This window comes from Pristiophorus japonicus, chromosome 21, assembly GCF_044704955.1.
Source record: "Pristiophorus japonicus isolate sPriJap1 chromosome 21, sPriJap1.hap1, whole genome shotgun sequence".
Classification (NCBI taxonomy): Eukaryota; Metazoa; Chordata; class Chondrichthyes; family Pristiophoridae; genus Pristiophorus; species Pristiophorus japonicus.
In genome coordinates this window covers 79,172,129-79,190,189 of record NC_091997.1, presented here as the reverse complement: position 1 = coordinate 79,190,189, position 18,061 = coordinate 79,172,129, and the positions used below count along the sequence as shown (strand labels likewise).

At 47.8% G+C, this 18,061-nt stretch overlaps 1 protein-coding gene across 6 annotated transcripts in view; it reads right to left on the bottom strand.

Moving 5' to 3' along the window:
- Positions 1 to 18,061, bottom strand: part of neil1 (nei-like DNA glycosylase 1) — a 53,358-nt gene that overhangs the window by 26,983 nt on the left and 8,314 nt on the right. For all 6 annotated transcript variants that reach the window (XM_070864190.1, XM_070864191.1, XM_070864189.1 and 3 more), the window contains exons 3-6: positions 14,827 to 14,946; positions 11,537 to 11,600; positions 4,728 to 4,827; positions 1,517 to 1,641 (exon numbers count right to left, since the gene is read on the bottom strand). In XM_070864190.1, coding sequence (XP_070720291.1) covers positions 1,517 to 1,641; positions 4,728 to 4,827; positions 11,537 to 11,600; positions 14,827 to 14,946 — 409 coding nt within the window. The remainder of the gene's footprint in view (positions 1 to 1,516; positions 1,642 to 4,727; positions 4,828 to 11,536; positions 11,601 to 14,826; positions 14,947 to 18,061) is intronic.

The following is an 18,061-nucleotide window of genomic DNA, read 5'->3' as shown; positions in this document are numbered from 1 at the left end:
CCAGCCAGGAGAACGTTGGAATAGTGAAGTCTAGAGTAACAAAGGCTTCAGCAGCAGATGTGTCGAGGCAGGGTCGGAGACGGGCGATGTTACGCTGGGGGAAATAGGCGGTCTTAGTTATGCTGCCGCTATGTGGTCGAAAGCTCATTTCAAGATCAAATATGACAGATACCAAGGTTGCGAACAGTCTGGTTCAGCCTCAGACAGAAGCTGGGGAGAGGGATGGAGTCAGTGGCTAGGGAACGGAGTTTGTGACGGGGACCGAAAACAATGGCTTCGGTCTTCCTGATATTCAATTGGAGAAAATTCCTGCTGATCCAGGGCTGGATGTTGGACAGGCAGTCTGACAATTTAGAGACTGTGGAGGGGTCGAGAGAAGTGGTGGTGAGGTAGAGCTGGGTGTCGTCAGCGTGTTACTTAAACAAAAAAAATCCTACATCAGATCAAGGACACGCATCGGGAGCAGGGGATTTAAATCACTCGATTGTCAACGAAGTTTCTTTATAATTACACACAAAGGTTCCATTGATTCAGAGATAAACCCCAAGTTCATGTACTACATTATAATGTCACTCATGGCATCAGTTCATATTAAGGATATAAAATGAGAACATAAACTCTATCCCTCTAAGTAACCAACCAGAAAAGAATTCCTTCATAGAAAACTCTTTTTAAGATAATTGGCAAAAAAAACAGAGCGGGAAGATGAGGAGAATATATATTTTTTTAAATCACTGAGTTATGATCTGAATGGCCGGTGGAAGCAGATTCAATAGTAACTTTCAAATAGAAATTGGATATATACTCGAAAAGGAGAAATTTGCTGTGGGGAAAGAGCGGGTTGTGGGAGCAGGGGGGGGAACTAATTGGAGAGCTCTTTCAAAGTGGTCGGCCATTTAGGACTGAGACGAGGAGAAACTTCTTCAGAGGGTGGTGAATCGCTGGAATTCTCTACCCCAGAGGGCTGTGGAGGCTCAGTCTTTTTGAGTCTATTCAAGACAGAGATCGATAGATTTTTGGATATCAAGGGATATGGGGATAGTGCAGGAAAGTGGAGTTTTGAGGTCGAAGGTCAGCCATGATCTCATTGAATGGCGGAGCAGGCTCGAGGGGCCGAATGGCCGAATCCTGCTCCCAATTCTTACGTTCTTATGATCGGAAAGGGAGGTGGAAGCAGACTCAGTAGTAATTTTCGAATGGAAATTGGATACATACTCGAAAAGGAGAAATTTGCAGGGCTGTGGGGAAAGAGCAGGGGTGAGTGGGACTAACTGGAGCGCTCCACCAAAGAGCCGACACATGCACGATGGGCCGAATGGCCTCCTTCTGTGCTGTAAGATTCTATGAAACCATTTTAAACTGTTCTCACAATTCCACGCAGAAAGACAGAACCGTTAAAACCAGCAGAAGATCTCATCCCTCATCACAAAATCAGATGAAGCCCGTTCGCTGAGATACTCGGCGGGGGGTGGCGGGGGGGGGGCTTTTGAACTGGTAGTAACGCAGCATTCATTACCTGGAACCAAATGGTTCTTCCATTACCGTCACGTAGCAACTGCATCCCAGCGACATAGTAACAGCGGAGCCAGGCTTCGAAGGCCGAGGAATCGTCCGAATGCTCAGGGTCATAACCCTTGCCATCTGTAGTTGGGCGAGAGGCAGAACGACCATTAAACATAAGAACATAAGGTGAAAGTTTTTGTGGCGGAGGAGTGGCGAGAGATCGTGGCGGAGGAGCGGCGCGAGATCGTGACGGAGGTGCGGCGAATGTTTGTGGTGGAGATGCGGCAAATGAGGGTACAGGGCCCAGAAGAGGCGAGGGCCCAGGGACAGCACGGGCCAGCCCAAACTGCGATATGTGTGCGCACTGGGTCCATGCAGCAGAGCAGGTCTCCAGTCATCCTGGTTTACCCTTGCCACTGGATAAAGGCCGAGCTCTGTCAAGCCCGTGTGGTGGCTGATGTGCAACAGTCACCACACGTTAAACAAAATCCACGCACAGGCATAGAAACATAAAAATTAGGTGCAGGAGCAGGCCATTTGGCCCTTCGAGTGGGCACCGCCATTCAATAAGATCATGGCTGATCATTCCCTCAGTACCCCTTTCCTGCTTTCTCTCCATACCCCTTGATCCCTTTCGCCGTAAGGACCATATCTAACTCCCTTTTGAATATATCTAATGAACTGGCCTCAACAACGTTCTGCGGTAGAGAATTCCACAGGTTAACCACTCTCTGAGTGAAGAAGTTTCTCCGCATCTCGGTCCTAAATGGCTTACCCCATATCCTTAGACTGTGACCCCTGGTTCTGGAACTCCCCAGCAACGGGAACATTCTTCCTGCCTCTAACCTGTCCAGTCCCGTCAAAATGTTATATGTTTCTAGGAGATCCCCTCTCATTCTTCTAAACTTCAGTGGATACAAGCCCAGTTGATCCAGTCTCTCCTCCTATGTCAGTCCAGCCATCCCGGGAATCAGTCTGGTGAACCTTTGCTGTACTCCCTCAATAGCAAGAACGTCCTTCCTCAGATTAGGAGACCAAAACTGAACACAATATTCCAGGTGTGGCCTCACCAAGGCTCTGTACAACTGCAGTAAGACCTCCCTGCTCCTATACTCAAATTCCCTAGCTATGAAGGCCAACATGCCATTTGCCTTCTTCACCACCTGCTGTACCTGCATGCCAACTTTCAATGACTGCTGTACCATGACACCCAGTTCTCATTGCACCTCCCCTTTTCCTAATCTGTCACCATTCAGATAATATTCTGTCTTCCTGTTTTTGCCCCCAAAGTGGATAACCTCACATTTATCCACATTATACTGCATCTGCCATGCATTTGCCCACTCACCTAATCTGTCCAAGTCACCCTGCAGCCTCTTAGCATCCTCCTCACTGTTCACACTGCCACCCAGCTTTGTGTCATCTGCAAACTTGGAGATATTACATTTAATTCCTTCATCTAAATCATTGATGTATATTGTAAAGAGCTGGGGTCCCAGCACTGAATCCTGTGGCACCCCCCTGGTCACTGCCTGCCATTCAGAAAAGGACCCGTTTATTCCGACTCACTGCTTCCTGTCTGCCAACCAGTTTTCTATCCACATCAATACATTACCCCCAATACCATGTGCTTTAATTTTGCACACCAATCTCTTGTGTGGGACCTTGTCAAAAGCCTTTTGAAAGTCCAAATACACCACATCCACTGGTTCTCTCTTGTCCACTCTGCTAGTTACATCTTCAAAAAATTCTAGAAGATTTATCAAGCATGATTTCCCTTTCAAAAATCCATGCTGACTTGGACCGATTCTGTCACTGCTTTCCAAATGCGCTGCTATTTAATCTTTAATAATTGATTCCAACATTTTCCCCACCACCGATGTCAGGCTAACCGGACTATAATTCCCTGTTTTCTCTCTGCCTCCTTTTTTAAAAAGTGGTGTTACATTAGCTACCCCCCAGTCCTTAGGAACTGATCCAGAGTTAATAGAATGTTGGAAAATGATGACCAATGCATCCACTTTTTCTAGGGCCACTTCCTTAAATACTCTGGGATGCAGCCTATCAGGCCCTGGGGATTTATCGGCCTTCAATCCCATCATTTTCCCTAACACAGTTTCCTGACTAATAAGGATTTCCTTCAGTTCCTCCTTTTCGCTAGACCCTCGAACCTCTAGTATTTCTGGAAGGTTATTTGTGTCTTCCTTAGTGAAGACAGATCTAAAGTATTTGTTCAATTGGTCTGCCATTTTTTTGTTTCCCATTATGAATTCACTTGATTCTGAATGCAAAGGACCTACGTTGGTTTTCACCAATCTTCTTCTCTTCACATATCTATCGAAGCTTTTGCAGTCAGTTTTTATGTTCCCTGCAAGCTTCCTCTCATACTCTATTTTCCCCCTCCTAATTAGACCCTTTGTCCTCCTCTGCTGAATTCTAAATTTCTCCCAGTCCTCAGGTTTGCTGCTTTTTCTGGCCAATTTATATGCCTCTTCCTTGGATTTAACACTATCCTTAATTTCCCTTGTTAGCCACGGTTGAGCTACCTTCACCGTTTGATTTTTACTCCAGACAGGGATGTACAATTGTTGAAGTTCATCCATGTGATCTATAAATGTCTGTCATTGCTTATCCACTGTCAACCCTTTAAGTATCATTTGACAGTCTATCATAACCAATTCACGTCTCATACCATCGAGTTCAGGACCTTCATTAAGTTCAGGACCCTAGTTTCTGAATTAACTGTGTCACTCTCCATCTTAATAAAGAATTCTACCATATTATGGTCACTCTTCCCCAGGGGGAACAAGATTGCTAATTAGTCTTCTCTCAGTCTAGGATGGCCAGCTCTCTAGTTGGTTCCTTGACATATTGGTCTAGAAAGCCATCCGTAATACACTCCAGGAAATCCTCCTCCACCGCATTGCTACCAACTTGGTTAGCCCAATCTATATGTAGATTAAAGTCGTCCATGATTTATTGCACGCATCCCTAATTTCTTGTTTGATGCCATTCCCAACCTCACTACTACTGTTTGGTGGTCTGTACACAACTCCCACTAGCATTTTCTGCCCTTTGGTATTCTGCAGCTCCACCCATACAGATTCCACATCATCCAAGCTAATGTCCTTTCTTACTATTGCGTTAATTTCCTCTTTGACCATCTTCCACCCCTGGAGTTGAGGACTACGCTGGACACTAGACACAAGGACAGAGCGACCTACCCAAATTAATCACCTCCGTGGGTAGCATGTGGCAAAGCTCAAGAAGATCAGGGTTCTCCAACTTCAGCTTTATCTTCTTACTCAGGGTCAACTCTGCAGTCTTGAGAAAGAGAGAGAGATGGGGAAGCAGTTAAGAGCAACACAGTGACATAGCCCCAGAGCAATAATGGACCAGAAATTACGGTTAGAGGCTTCCCACTGGCGGACGTATCTGACCAAAATATTTTTCATGAAAGTACCTGGTTGTCCCGGAGGAACGAACACTTGCGCTCCGAGGTCTAGATGCGCAGCGCAGTGCAGAGGTCACGCTTCCCGGGAGCGTACAGGCCTCTGCACTGCCAATCACAATGTAGTATCACAGGTTATTGGTGAGGCTCCACCTGGAATACTGCGTACAGTTTAAACGATATACTTGCTTTGGAGGCAGTTCAGAGAAGGTTCACTAGGTTGATTCCGGGGATGAGGGGGCTGACTTATGAGGAAAGGTTGAGTGGGTTGGACCTCTACTCATTGGAATTCAGAAGATTGAGAGGTGATCTTATCGAAACGTATAAGATTATGAGGGGCCTTGACAAGGTGGATGCAGAGAGGATGTTTCCACTGATGGGGGAGACTAGAACTAGAGGGCACGATCTTAGAATAAGAATACGCCCATTTAAAACAGAGATGAGGAGGAATTTCTTCTCTCAGAGGGTTGTAAATCTGTGCAATTTGCTGCCTCAGAGAGCTGTGGAAGCTGGGTCAGTGAATAAATTTAAGACAGAGATAGACAATTTCTTAAACGATAAGGGGATCATCATCATAGACAGTCCCAAGAAGCGAGGATGACTTGCTTCCACGCCGAAAAGGGATGAGTTCACAGGTGTTTCAATGAAGGACCTAATATTCCAGATCCCTAATTACATCGTGAAGGGTGGAAGATGCCTGTGCGTGGATTTTTTTAATGTGCAGTGTTGCACACCAGCCACCACACGGGCTTGCCGGAGCCAGGTCTTGGTCCAGTGGCGAGGATTAACCAAGACTAACTGGAGACCAGCTCTGCTGCACGGGCCTAGTGTGTGCACGTATTGCAGTGTGGGCTGGCCCATGCTGACCCTGGGCCCTCGCCTCTTCTGGGCCCCAGATTCACGCCTCTCCTGGGCCCCAGATTCACGCCTCTCCTGGGCCCCGGTCACTTCCCTCTACAAACTCTCGCCGCTCCTTCGCCCCTCCTGCTGTGCCCTGCCCGCTCTGCAATCAGCGACCTGGCTTCGCAGCCGTCGCCCTCCTGCAGCAGCACGCGCTGCTCCCCGCAGTGGTATGCCGCCGCACGCTGCTCCCTCTGATGGTCCCGGCCCAGCAAGACCATCAGCAGGCCGGAGCCATTGGCGAGATAAGGGAATAAGGGGTTATGGTGAGCGGGCGGGGAAGTGGAGCTGAGTCCATAATCGGATCAGCCATGATCTTATTGAATGGCGGAGCAGGCTTGAGGGGCCATATGGCCTGCTCCTGCTCCTATTTCTTATGTTCGTATGTCCTCATTGATAGTAATGGGGAGTTCCGGTTGTACTATCAATGAGAATACCCCCAAAACACAGAAACACAAAACACCAATTTAAAAAACACCTCACATATTTAAAATTATTTGAAATGGAATTAAATATTTTAGAAATAAAAATGAGAGATATTTTAAAATGTGTTTTAATAGGGCTTTGACTCAAAAGGGGTTAAATATTCCAGCGAGCAGATGGTGCCGTCTCTTTGAAGTCCCATTTTGATTCAAGTTGCTGCGGAGTACGGACTCTTCCGACAGAGCCGACATAAATAAACTGCTACCGAGACTAAACACCATGGGGTAGACACAACCTCTTCAACCCACCGGCTGGGCCGCTCAGCGATCTGCTGGTTCAAAGGCTGCTGATTGGTCACGATGCGATCTCGTGATCTTCGCAATCCACTGGTGGCGAGTGCGATTTCGCTCCAAAGTACCAGGATTTTAAAAAATTTAATTTGATTTTTTTTTTTTTTTAAATTGTGACAACTCATCAAAACAGTCCCAATTAAACAAAAGTCAGCCCAAACCATTTGCAAACTGCATCCACCTAGTCCCCCCACCAGGCTCTCCGTTCATCTGGGTTATATTTAAGCTTCAGAATCAGAATGCTTAAATTAAATATTTCATATCCTGCCCAAACACCTGCTCTGCCCTTCAGCGAACAACACACTTTACTTCTCAAGCGCTCTGTCGCTACAGAAAACACTGTATCTCCGTACCTTGCATTTAATACGATGTCCCCCATTATTACATCTCTCTCTTTTGGCAGTTTATGTTAGTCCCATTTTCCCTTTCCTTCTCAATTCTGCTTCTCCCCATCTCAGCTTTTATTTTTGAAAGAGGCAAGAAAATAGTTTTAAAAATTGCTCCTTGTTAAAGGGTAGTTTATCAAACCTATATTTGTGACTGCAGACGTTAAATCAACCCTGTTGTTCACTTCAGCATCTTTGTTTCTCTTGAGAATGCCAAATTGCAAACAGTTTATTATCATCATCATAGGCAGTCCCTCGGAGTCGAGGAAGACTCGCTTCCGCTCTTAAAATGAGTCCTTAGGTGGCTGAGCAGTCCAATACGAGAACCACAGTCCCTGTCACAGGTGGGACAGACAGTCGTTGAGGGAAGGGGTGGGTGGGACTGGTTTGCCGCACGATCCTTCCGCTGCCTGCGCTTGATTTCTGCATGCTCTCGGCGACGAGACTCGAGGTGCTCAGCACCCTCCCGGATGCACTTCCTCCACTTAGGGCAGTCTTTGGCCAGGGACTCCCAGGTGTCGGTGTGGAGATGTTGCACTTTATCAGGGAGGCTTTGAGGGTGTCCTTGTAACGTTCCCTCTGCCCACCTTTAGCTCGTTTGCCGTGAAGGAGTTCCGAGTAGAGCACTTGCTTTGGGAACCTCGTGTCTGGCATGCGAACAATGAGGCCTGCCCAGCGGAGCTGATCAAGTGTGGTCAGTGCTTCAATGCTGGGGATGTTGGCCTGGTTGAGGACACTAACGTTGGTGCGTCTGTCCTCCCAGGGGATTTGTAAGATCTTGCGGAGACATCGTTGGTGGTATTTCTCCAGTGACTTGAGGTGTCTACTGTTCATGACCCATGTCTCTGAGCCATACAGGAGGGTGGGTATTACTACGGCCCTGTAGACCATGAGCGGTGAATGGACGCCCATTAGAACATAATAAATAGGAGCAGGAGTAGGCCATTCGGCCCCTCGAGCCTGCTCTGCCATTCAATAAGATCATGGCTGATCTTCTACCTCAACTCCACGTTCCCGCCCGATCTCCAGATCCCCTGATTACCCGAGAATACAAAAATCTATCTATTTCAGCCTTGACGCAACAATTCAGTATCCACACCCCTTTGGGGCAGGGAATTCCAAAGATTCACAACCCTCTGAGTGAAGAAATTCCTCCTCATCTTAGTTGTAAATGGCCGAGCCCTCATCCTGAGACTGTGCCCCCTAGTTGCAGACTCTCCAGTCAGGGGAAACAACCTCTCAGCATCCATCCTGTCAATCCCCCTCAGAATCTTACGTTTCAACAGGGTTGGGCTATGTATGGCCACTTCCTGTAGCGGCCATACAGTCATCAGAGGCTAGCCTCTCATCCCATCAGTCCACAGTCCACTTGAACATCAATGTCACGGAAACACCATCAGCACCAGGTTCTAATCCAATCACCACCCATTCTTCCTTCATGGTCAGAGTCCAAATGCTGGAATTCACTGCCTAACACCATCATGGAAACACCATTAGTACAAGGACTCCTGCAGTGGCAAAATTCGGAGAGCTGTCACACAGACTAGTCAAGCAACAGCCTGACATAAGTCATGCTTACAGAATCATACCTTTAAACATTCACTCCCTCCACCACCGGCACACCGTGGCCGCAGTGTGTACCATCTACAAGATGCACTGCAGCAACTCACCAAGGCTTCTTCGGCATCACCTCCCAAACCCGTGATCTCTACAACCTCATCATCATCATTTGTGGGTTCTAGTTCCCTTACCAAAGAGGGCACTTGGCTTAAAGTTATAATTTAAAATAGTTGTAGAGCTGTTGAGTTGTGAGTGGCTTAGCCAGTCACGTGATGTTCACAAGACTCAATAAAACCCCGGCCAGTTGGTTTTGGGGGATCCACGATGAGGTATGCAGAGGTGTGCTAGAAAGACAAGGGCAGCAGGCGCATGGGAACACCACCACCTCCACGTTCCCCTCCAAGTCACACACCATCCTGATTTGGAAATATATCGGCCGTTTCTTCATTCTCGTTGGGTCAAAATCCTGGAACTCCCTCCCTAACAGCACTGTGGGAGCACCTTCACCACACGGACTGCAGCAGTTCAAGGCGGCGGCTCACCACCACCTTCTCAAGGGGCAATTAGGGATGGGCAATAAATGCCGGCCTTACCGGCAATGCTCACATTCCATGAACGAATAAAAATTAGTTCAAGAAGCCGGCTGTAATGTATGCACCTGCGAGTATGCTCACAGGTTTGTAGAGCCATTAGAAGGGGTCGTTCAGCCTGACTGCCTGCCTCTCTTCCGCAGTTACATCCGAGCCAGGGTGTCCCTGGAGATGGAGCAGGCGGTGTCCACTGGTACACTCGCGGCCTTCCGCGAGAGGCGGGCGCCGGAGGGACTGGAGTGCATCGTCACCCCCGGCAACCAAATTTTAATTTGACTTTATATGTTTTAAAGTTTAATTTGTTTTAATTGCCGGGTTTTTAGTGTCCCCCTCCCCTTTTATAGGGGGCACTTGTATATATAGCTCTGGTTTTACTGCCCAAAAAAACCCCCCAAAAAACACAAAAATCACAAAAAAAAACAACAAAAAAAAACAAAAACAAAGGGCATGCGAAAAGTGTTTAGCGTGTCCCCAGATCGTGGGGCACTTGACTTAAATGTTTAATTTTGTCCTATCAAAAGAGTTGTAGAGCCATTAGAAGGGGGTCGTTCAACCCGACTGCCTGCCTCTCTTCCACGGTTACATCCGAGCCAGGGTGTCCCTGGAGATGGAGCACGTGGTGTCCACCGGTACGCTCGCGGCCTTCCGCGAGAGGGACTGGAGTGCATCATCACCCAGCAACCAAATTTTAATTTGATGTTTTGTCTAATGTTTAATTTCTTTAAGTTTGTCGGTTTTAGTGCCCCTTCCCCCCCCCCCCTCCTTTTAGTCAGGGGGCACTTGTATAATTTGTGTTTCTGGTGCCCTCAAAAAAAAACAAGGGGGCACTTGTTTGAAAGTGTTTGGAGTGAGCCTCCCTTTAACCAGGGGGCACTTGATTAAAGTGCACAACTAAAATAGTTGTAGAGCTGTTGCATTGTGAGTGGCTTAGCCGGTCACGGGTTTTCACATGACTCAATAAAACCCCGGCCAGTTGGGTCTACATCATCCACGATGAGGTATGCAGTTGTGAGCCTAGTGGATGAACTGGTAATGTGTAGTGTGATTGTTAAACCTTTGTTAATAAACCAATTAGTTTTTGATGGCAATGTGTTGCTATGAATTCTTAAGCAAAGAACCCATGAAGCAAATACATTATAAAGGCCCATCATTACTTTCTCAAGACAGTGAGGGATAAATTCATTGTTGCCGGAATAACTTAAATAAAGGACAAATCTGGGTCTCAGAGTTCCACAGACTACGTTCTAACCCATTCTGCCACATAGCCCCATCAGAAGGAGGTTTAAGGATTCTTAATGCATAGATTGAGGCTCAGTAAATGACCTGCAGACATTACTGGTATATGACGAAGACTTTGCTAGTTTTACTTACATAAGAAATAGGAGCAGGAGTCGGCCATTTGGCCCTTCAAGCCTGCTCCGCCATTCAATAAGATCATGGCCGATCGGATCATGGACTCAGCTCCACTTCCCTGCCCGCTCCCCATAACCCTTTACTCCATTATCGCTCAAAAATCTATCTATCTCCACTTTAAATATATTCAATGACCCAGCCTCCACAGTTCTCTGGGGCAGAGAATTCCATAGATTTACAACCCTCTGAGAGAAGAAATTCCTCCTCATCTCAGTTTTAAGTGGGTGGCCCCTTATTCTGAGACTATGTCCCCTAGTTTTAGTTTCCCCTATGAGTGGAAACATCCTCTCTGCATTCACCATGAAGAGCCCTCTCATTATCTTATATGTTTCAATAAGATCACCTCTCATTCTTCTGAACTCCAATGTGTATAGGCCCAACGTACTCAACCTATCTTCATAAGGCAACCCCCTCATCTCTGGAATCAACCTAGTGAACCTTCTCTAAACAGCCTCCAATGCAAGTATATCCTTACTTAAATACGGAGACCAAAACTGCACGCAGTACTCTAGGTGTGGCCTCACCAATACCCTGTACAGGACTTCTCGGCTTTTATACTCCATCCCCTTTGCAATAAAGGCCAACATTCCATTTGCCTTCCTGATTACTTGCTATACCTGCATACTAACTTTTTGAGTTTCATGCACAAGGACCTCCCCCCCAGGTCCCTCTGTACTGCAGCACTTTGCAATTTTTCTCCATTTAAATTATAATTTGCTTGTCTAGAAGGAATGTGTCAAGGAAAAACTATCGAATGCACTGTAGTCAAACAACCCAATGGGTCTGTGCTCATTAAGATTAAGACGGAGCTTTCGCAATATACCAGCTGGAGTTAATCCATGTACTGCTCTTCATTCGTGTACGTCAGAAGTGCACAGATCCCTGAACACTCCAGTCCTGCCTTGCATCTGTGAAAGCCTGGGGGGGGTGGGGGGGGGGGGGCTAGATTTTAAATCTTACCGTTTCTTTATGCAACAAGGGTTCCAACACAGTCCTCGCCTTCTCAAACGGGGGAACTTTCAACCTAAAGCAAAAAAAGAGAGAGATTTTAATCACTTCAGGCATCTGTCGGTCACACCCACCTCACGGAGGCACAGTCTTCTGTATAGGCCCTGAATTGGCTGATCCCACTGCTCTGACTGGGGCCTACACATCAGCACATGAAAAGCATTTTCAACATAGTACAGTACCTCTATCTTTCAATGTCATTACTGAGCCAGATGATCACAGAGGCCAGCTGCCTAATTCTGCCCTCTTGAGCATCCCTGATTGTAATCGCTCAACCATCGGTGGCCGTGCCTTCAGCTGCCTGGGCCCCAAGCTCTGGAACTCCCTGCCTAAACCTCTCCACCTCTCTTTCCTCCTTCAAGACGCTCCTTAAAACCTACCTCTTTGACTAAGCTTTTGGTCACCTGCGCTAATTTCTACTTATGCGGCTTGGTGTTAAATCTTTTTATCTCATAAGATCAGCCATGATCTCACTGAATGGCGGAGCAGGATCGAGGGGCCGAATGGCCTACTCCTACTCCTAATTCTTATAATAATCCTGTGAAGCGCCTTGGGACGTTTCACGGTAAAGGCGCTATCTCAATGCAAATTGTTGTTGTTGTTGCTGTGGGAACAGATTCCTCAAATTCTTAAACTGCTAGAGCCAGTGGGTGAAACAAGATCAGTAACCACTAGGGGGAATACCTTTTTTATTAATTGAAAGAACATCCAAATGATTTCCTTTCTTTGCTTCTAAAGATTTGACCATTTTTACAAGGCCCTTCTTCTTCTTCTTCTTAGGTGAGGATGACTTGCTTCCACACTAACAATGAGTTCTAAGGTGACTGATGGGACTAATACGGGATCTACAGACTCTGTCACAGGTGGGACAGGTGATGGTTGAAGGGACGGGTGGGTGGGGTGCTTGATTTGCCGTACGCTCCTTCCGCTGTTTGTGCTTGGCTTCCGCATGCTCCCGGCGCAGAGACTCGAGGTGTTCGGCGTCTTCCTGGATGTTCCTCCTCCACTTTGAGCGATCTTGGGCCAGGGGTTCCCAAGAGTCGATGAGGATGTTACATTTTCTCAAGGAGACTTTGAGGGTGTCCTTGAAGCATTTTCTCTGCCCTCCTGGGGCTCGCCTGCCGTGACGGAGCTCGGAGTAGAGCGCTTATTTCGGGAGTCTAGTATCGAGCATGCGGACAATGTGGCCCGTCCATCGGAGCTGGTCGAGTGTGGTCAATGCCTCGATGTTGGGGATGTTGGCCTGAGAGAGAACACTGACATTGGTGCGGCTATCCTGCCGATGGATTTGCAGGATTTTGTGGAGGCAGCGTTGGTGGTACTTCTCCAGTGCTTTGAGGTGCCTGCTGTACATAGTCCATGTCTCTGAAGCATAAAGGAGGGCGGGTATCATGACTGCTCTGTAGACCATGAGCTTGGTGTCGGGTTTGAGATCCCGGTCTTCGAACACACGCTTCCTCAGATGGCCAAAGGCAGCGCTGGTGCACTGAAGGCGGTGTTGGACTTCGTCTGTCCTTGCTGATGGTAGGCCCCAAGGAGCAGATCCTTGAAGTGCTCCTTCCAGCGGGCACTGACTGCCCCTCTGTCCTTGATGAGCACCTCCTCGTCCTTGGCTCTCAGTGGAATAGGACCTTGTGTGCTTGGGCCATAGGTGGTCTTCACGGCGCTAAAATCTTTACAAGGTACCTACCTAGTTACTGTTCAACCATCCCTAGTCAAAACAGGCAGTGACACAAGACTCCTGGTGCCTCACAGAGAAAGCAGAACTCACAAATGAACACATTTTCAGGCAGACTTTTCCACACTTCTGCGTTCGTCGGAAATATTAAGAACTTTTAAGAACAGGAAAAGGACATGGAGCCCAGCAAGCCTCGCCATTTAGAACAGATTTATCCCACATTGTCCGCATGCCCGACATGAGACTCCCAAAGCAAGCGCGCTACTCAGAATTCCTACATGGCAAGCGAGCCCCAGGTGGGCAGAGGAAATGTTTCAAGGTCACCCTCAAAGCCTCCCAGATAAAGTGCGACATCCCCACCGACACCTGGGAGTCCCTGGCCAAAGACCGCCCCAAGTGGAGGACGTGCATCCGGGAGGGCGCTGAGCACCTCGAGTCTCATCGCTGAGAGCATGCAGAAAACAAGCGCAGGCAGCGGAAGGAGCGTGCAGAAAACCAGACCCCCCACCCACCCTTTCCTTCAACCACTGTCTGTCCCACCTGTGACAGAGACTGTAATTCCCTTATCGGACTGTACAGCCACCTGAGAACTCATTTTGAGTGGAAGCAAGTCTTCCTCGATTTCGAGGGACTGCCTATGATGATGATCTCACTTAAGTGCCACCTCACCATATCCCTCAATCTCTTCTTTCCAAAAACATCGTTTGGCTCTTGAATCCATCAATACTGTCAACGCTATTGGCAGTTAGCTGACGAGCTCTCTTCTCACTCCTACCGTCCTGATATATGTTTTTAAACTGTTCACTCCTGGTTTATAAACCCTTTCAGCCTGGATCGATTGCTTCATTCCTGCCTTAATTCTGGGGGGAAAAAATAGATCATATTGCCATCTCCTCTCTTCCAAAGAAAACAAGCCCGATTTCCTCAATATTTCCTCACTGCAAACTCCTGCAGCCAGTAAATCATCCACGCCATTCCACTCTATACTCTTTCCAAGATAATATCCCGACAGGCACTAAGGCACCGAGCCACAGCTCTCTCTGTGGCTTTGGCCTCTAAAGATAAACGAATTTATATTAAAGAAAATGTCAGATGCAGGACTCAACAGCTGAACTCTGAACCGGGGTTCAACTTCAAGCCTTGAGCAAACACCTACGCACGTCATTCAAGCACTTACGATCCGCGTTGAACCGTGACACAGAGTGCGGTGAGAGTACCCCCCGTCTCACAAGGGTGGGACACAGGAAGGATTTACTCAGTGACTGTGGAGAGGCCTACAGGCCCAGACTGTCCTGACCGTCCCGGACTGTCCCTGACAGGCCCAGACTATCCAGACAAGCCTAGACTATCCCGACAGGCCCGGACTATCCCGACAGGCCTAGACTATCCCGACCGGCCCAGGTTATCCCGACCGGCCCAGGCTATCCCGACCGGCCCAGGCTATCCAACAGGCCCGACCGGCCCGGACTATCCCGACAGGCCCGGACTATCCTACCCAATCATTTCCGGTGAAGAAGGAAGTGGGAGTTGGGGAAGAATGAAAATAAAATGAAGTCTGCCTCACCTGAATAGAATCTCTGCTCGGAGATAATTCCCAATACCGTTGAAGTATTTTTGGTTTAATAGAACCTCGCAGATTGGCTTGTCAAAGGCTTTGTCTGACAAATTTGATAGCACATTCAATCTGGGATAGGTGAAAAGCAAAGTTAAATATTAAACTTGTAGCTACATCGCAGGCAGTGTCACTAACATCAACTTACATAAATCGTGGGCCGCCCCGACCTGTGTGAGAACACCATCGCAGGCCGGGGCTATAAATAGAGCTGGAGCGCCAGGCCCTTGAACATCGTGGGCGGAGGAGCGGCGAATGAGGGTATGGGGCCCAGAGGAGCCGAGGGCCCAGGGGCAGCACGGGCCAGCCCACACTGCGATATGTGCGCGCACTAGGTCCGTGCAGCAGAGCAGGTCTCCAGTCGTCCTGGTTAACCCTTGCCACTGGATAAAGGCCTAGCTCTGTCAAGCCCGTGTGGTGGCTGGTGTGCAACGGTCACCCCACGTTAAAAAAATCCACGCACAGGCATCTTCCACCCTTCAACTGGAGTTCAGGACCGGAACATCAGGTCCTTCATTGAAACATCTGTGAACTCTTGTGGAAGCAAGTCATCCTCGTTCGAGGGACCGCCTAAGATGATGATGATGATGATACCTTAAAGTACCTTGAACACTGAAAAACACCCCAAGGCACCTCACAGAGGTGTAATTTAAGGGGAAGCTAGATAATCACATGAGGGAGCGAGGAACAGAAGGTTATACTGATGGGGTTCGATGAAGGGTGGGAGGAGGCTCGTGTGGAGCTTAACCCTACGTAAACTAGAGGTGATCCAAATCTCGGCAGCCCGTGTCCTAACTCGCACCAAGTCCCGCTCACCCATCACCCCTGTGCTCGTTGACCTACATTGGCTCCCGGTTAAACAAGGCCTCAATTTCAAAATTCTCATCCTTGTTTACAAATCCCTCCATGGCCTGGCCCCTCCCTATCTCTGTAATCTCCTCCAGCCCCACAAACCTCCTGAGATATCTGCGCTACTCTAATTCTGCCCTCTTGAGCATCCATGATTAATGTCGCCCAACCATCGGTGGCCGTGCCTTCTGTTGCCTGGGCCCCAAGTTCTGGAACTCCCTGCCTAAACCTCTCCACCTCTCTATCTCTCTATCTCTCTTTCCTCCTTTAAGATGCTCCTTAAAACCTATCTCTTTGACCGAGCTTTTGGTCATCTGCCGTAATTTCTCCTTATTTGGCTCAGTGTCAAACTTATTTGTTTTGTCTTAAAACACTCCTGTGAAGCGCCTTGGAACATTTTACTACGTTAAAGGCGTTATATACATACAAGTCATTGTTGTTGTAGTAAACGCCGGCACGGACCAGTTAGGCTGAATGGCATGTTTCTGTGCTGTACATTCCGTGTATGATAAATGGATGCTGAGCCAAAGGAGAGATTAGCGTGGGGGTGCCCAACAGCTTGGTGGCAAAGGTGCATTTTAGGAGGGTCAATAGAGGTAGAGGTGGAGGTGGAGAGGCAGAGGAGTTTAGGGAGGGAATTCCAGAGTCTGGGAGCTAAAGGCACGGCCGCCAATAGTGGGGTGAAGGATGAAGGATGGAGGGGACACACAAAGAGAGCAAAGTCAACAGCACAAGGATCACCATTTATTTCTATCCATTGTTGAGAAGGGAAAAATAACTGCTTTAAAAAAGGAATATAAGAACATAAGAAATAGGAGCAGGAGTAGGCCATACTGCCCCTCGAGCCTGCTCCGCCATTTAATATGATCATGGACTCAGATCCACTTCCCTGCCTGCTCCCCATAACCGCTTAGTCCCTTATCGGTTAAGAAACTGTCTATTTCTGTCTTAAATGTATTCAATGTCCCAGTTTCCACAGCTCTCTGAGGCAGCGAATTCTACAGATTTATAACCCTCCGATAGAAGAAATTTCTCCTCATCTCTGTTTTAAATGGACGGCCCCTTATTCTAAGATCATGCCCTCTAGTTCTAGTCTCCCCCCATCAGTGGAAACATCCTCTCTGCATCCACCTTGTCAAGCCCCCTCATTATCTTATAAGTTTCGATAAGATCATCTCTCATTCTTCTGAATTCCAATGAGTAGAAGCCCCACTACTCAACCTTTCCTCATAAGTCAACCCCCTCATCACCGGAATCAACCGAGTGAACCTTCTCTGAACTGCCTCCAAAGCAAGTATATCCTTTCGTAAATATGGAAACCAAAACTGCACGCAGTATTCCAGGTGTGGCCTCACCAATACCTTGTATAACTGTAGCTAGACTTCTCTGCTTTTATACTCTATCCCCTTTGCAATAAAGGCCAAGATACCATTGGCCTTCCAACAAATGTTGTTTGGCTATGCAGTTTATGCCAGTGATGGAGAGCTCACATGGACTATTGTGGACGGTCAATTCCAGAATGGGATGTCCACGGAAATTTTGGTTTGACAACATCAGACATTGCTCTTGAGAAAAAACAGATCTGAATCAGTAGACTTGGAGCCCACAACAGACAAGATTGGTGGGATCTCTTTCGGGCCTGTGCAGCTTTCAATCCTCCTTGGCACAGGGTGGATTAATGGATAGACAAAGAAAAGAGCCTCAAAGTGTAGAGATCTCGAGTTGAAGGCTAGATTAAAAAGACTTGGATTTATATATCGCCTTTCACAACCATCGGACGTCTCAAAGCGCTTTACAGCCAACGAGGTACTTTTGAAGTGTAGTCACTGTTGTAATGTGGGAAACGCGGCAGCCAATTTACGCACAGCAAGCTCCCACAAACAGCAATGTGAGAATCACCAGATAATCTGTTTTGTGTTATGGTGATTGAGGGATAAATATTGGCCAAAGACCAAACGCTCAGCCTAGTTCCTGCAAGAAAGGGGCTCGTCCGCCAATATTGTACATAATACACAGGAACCGGCCATTCGGCCCAATTGGTCCATGCTCAGGGTTGATGCTCCTCTCGAGTTCAAAAATAAAGCTGTGCACAGAGCTCTCCTTTGACCTCGTCCCCATCCCATCCCCATCCCTAGGCCTAGCCAGCCAGTAGCTGCGCCATTTGGCCCTGATGACCCCAGCTTCAATCTCTGGATTGTGCCGAGTTGGTTGATCTCAGTCTGGACAGTTGCACAATTAGCCTCAGCACCCTCGCCCTAATGAGGAGACAATGGGCTGGGATCCCTATTCTTGATCATTATCCAGCAACTCCTGGTGGAATGGCACACGTGTGTGGTAA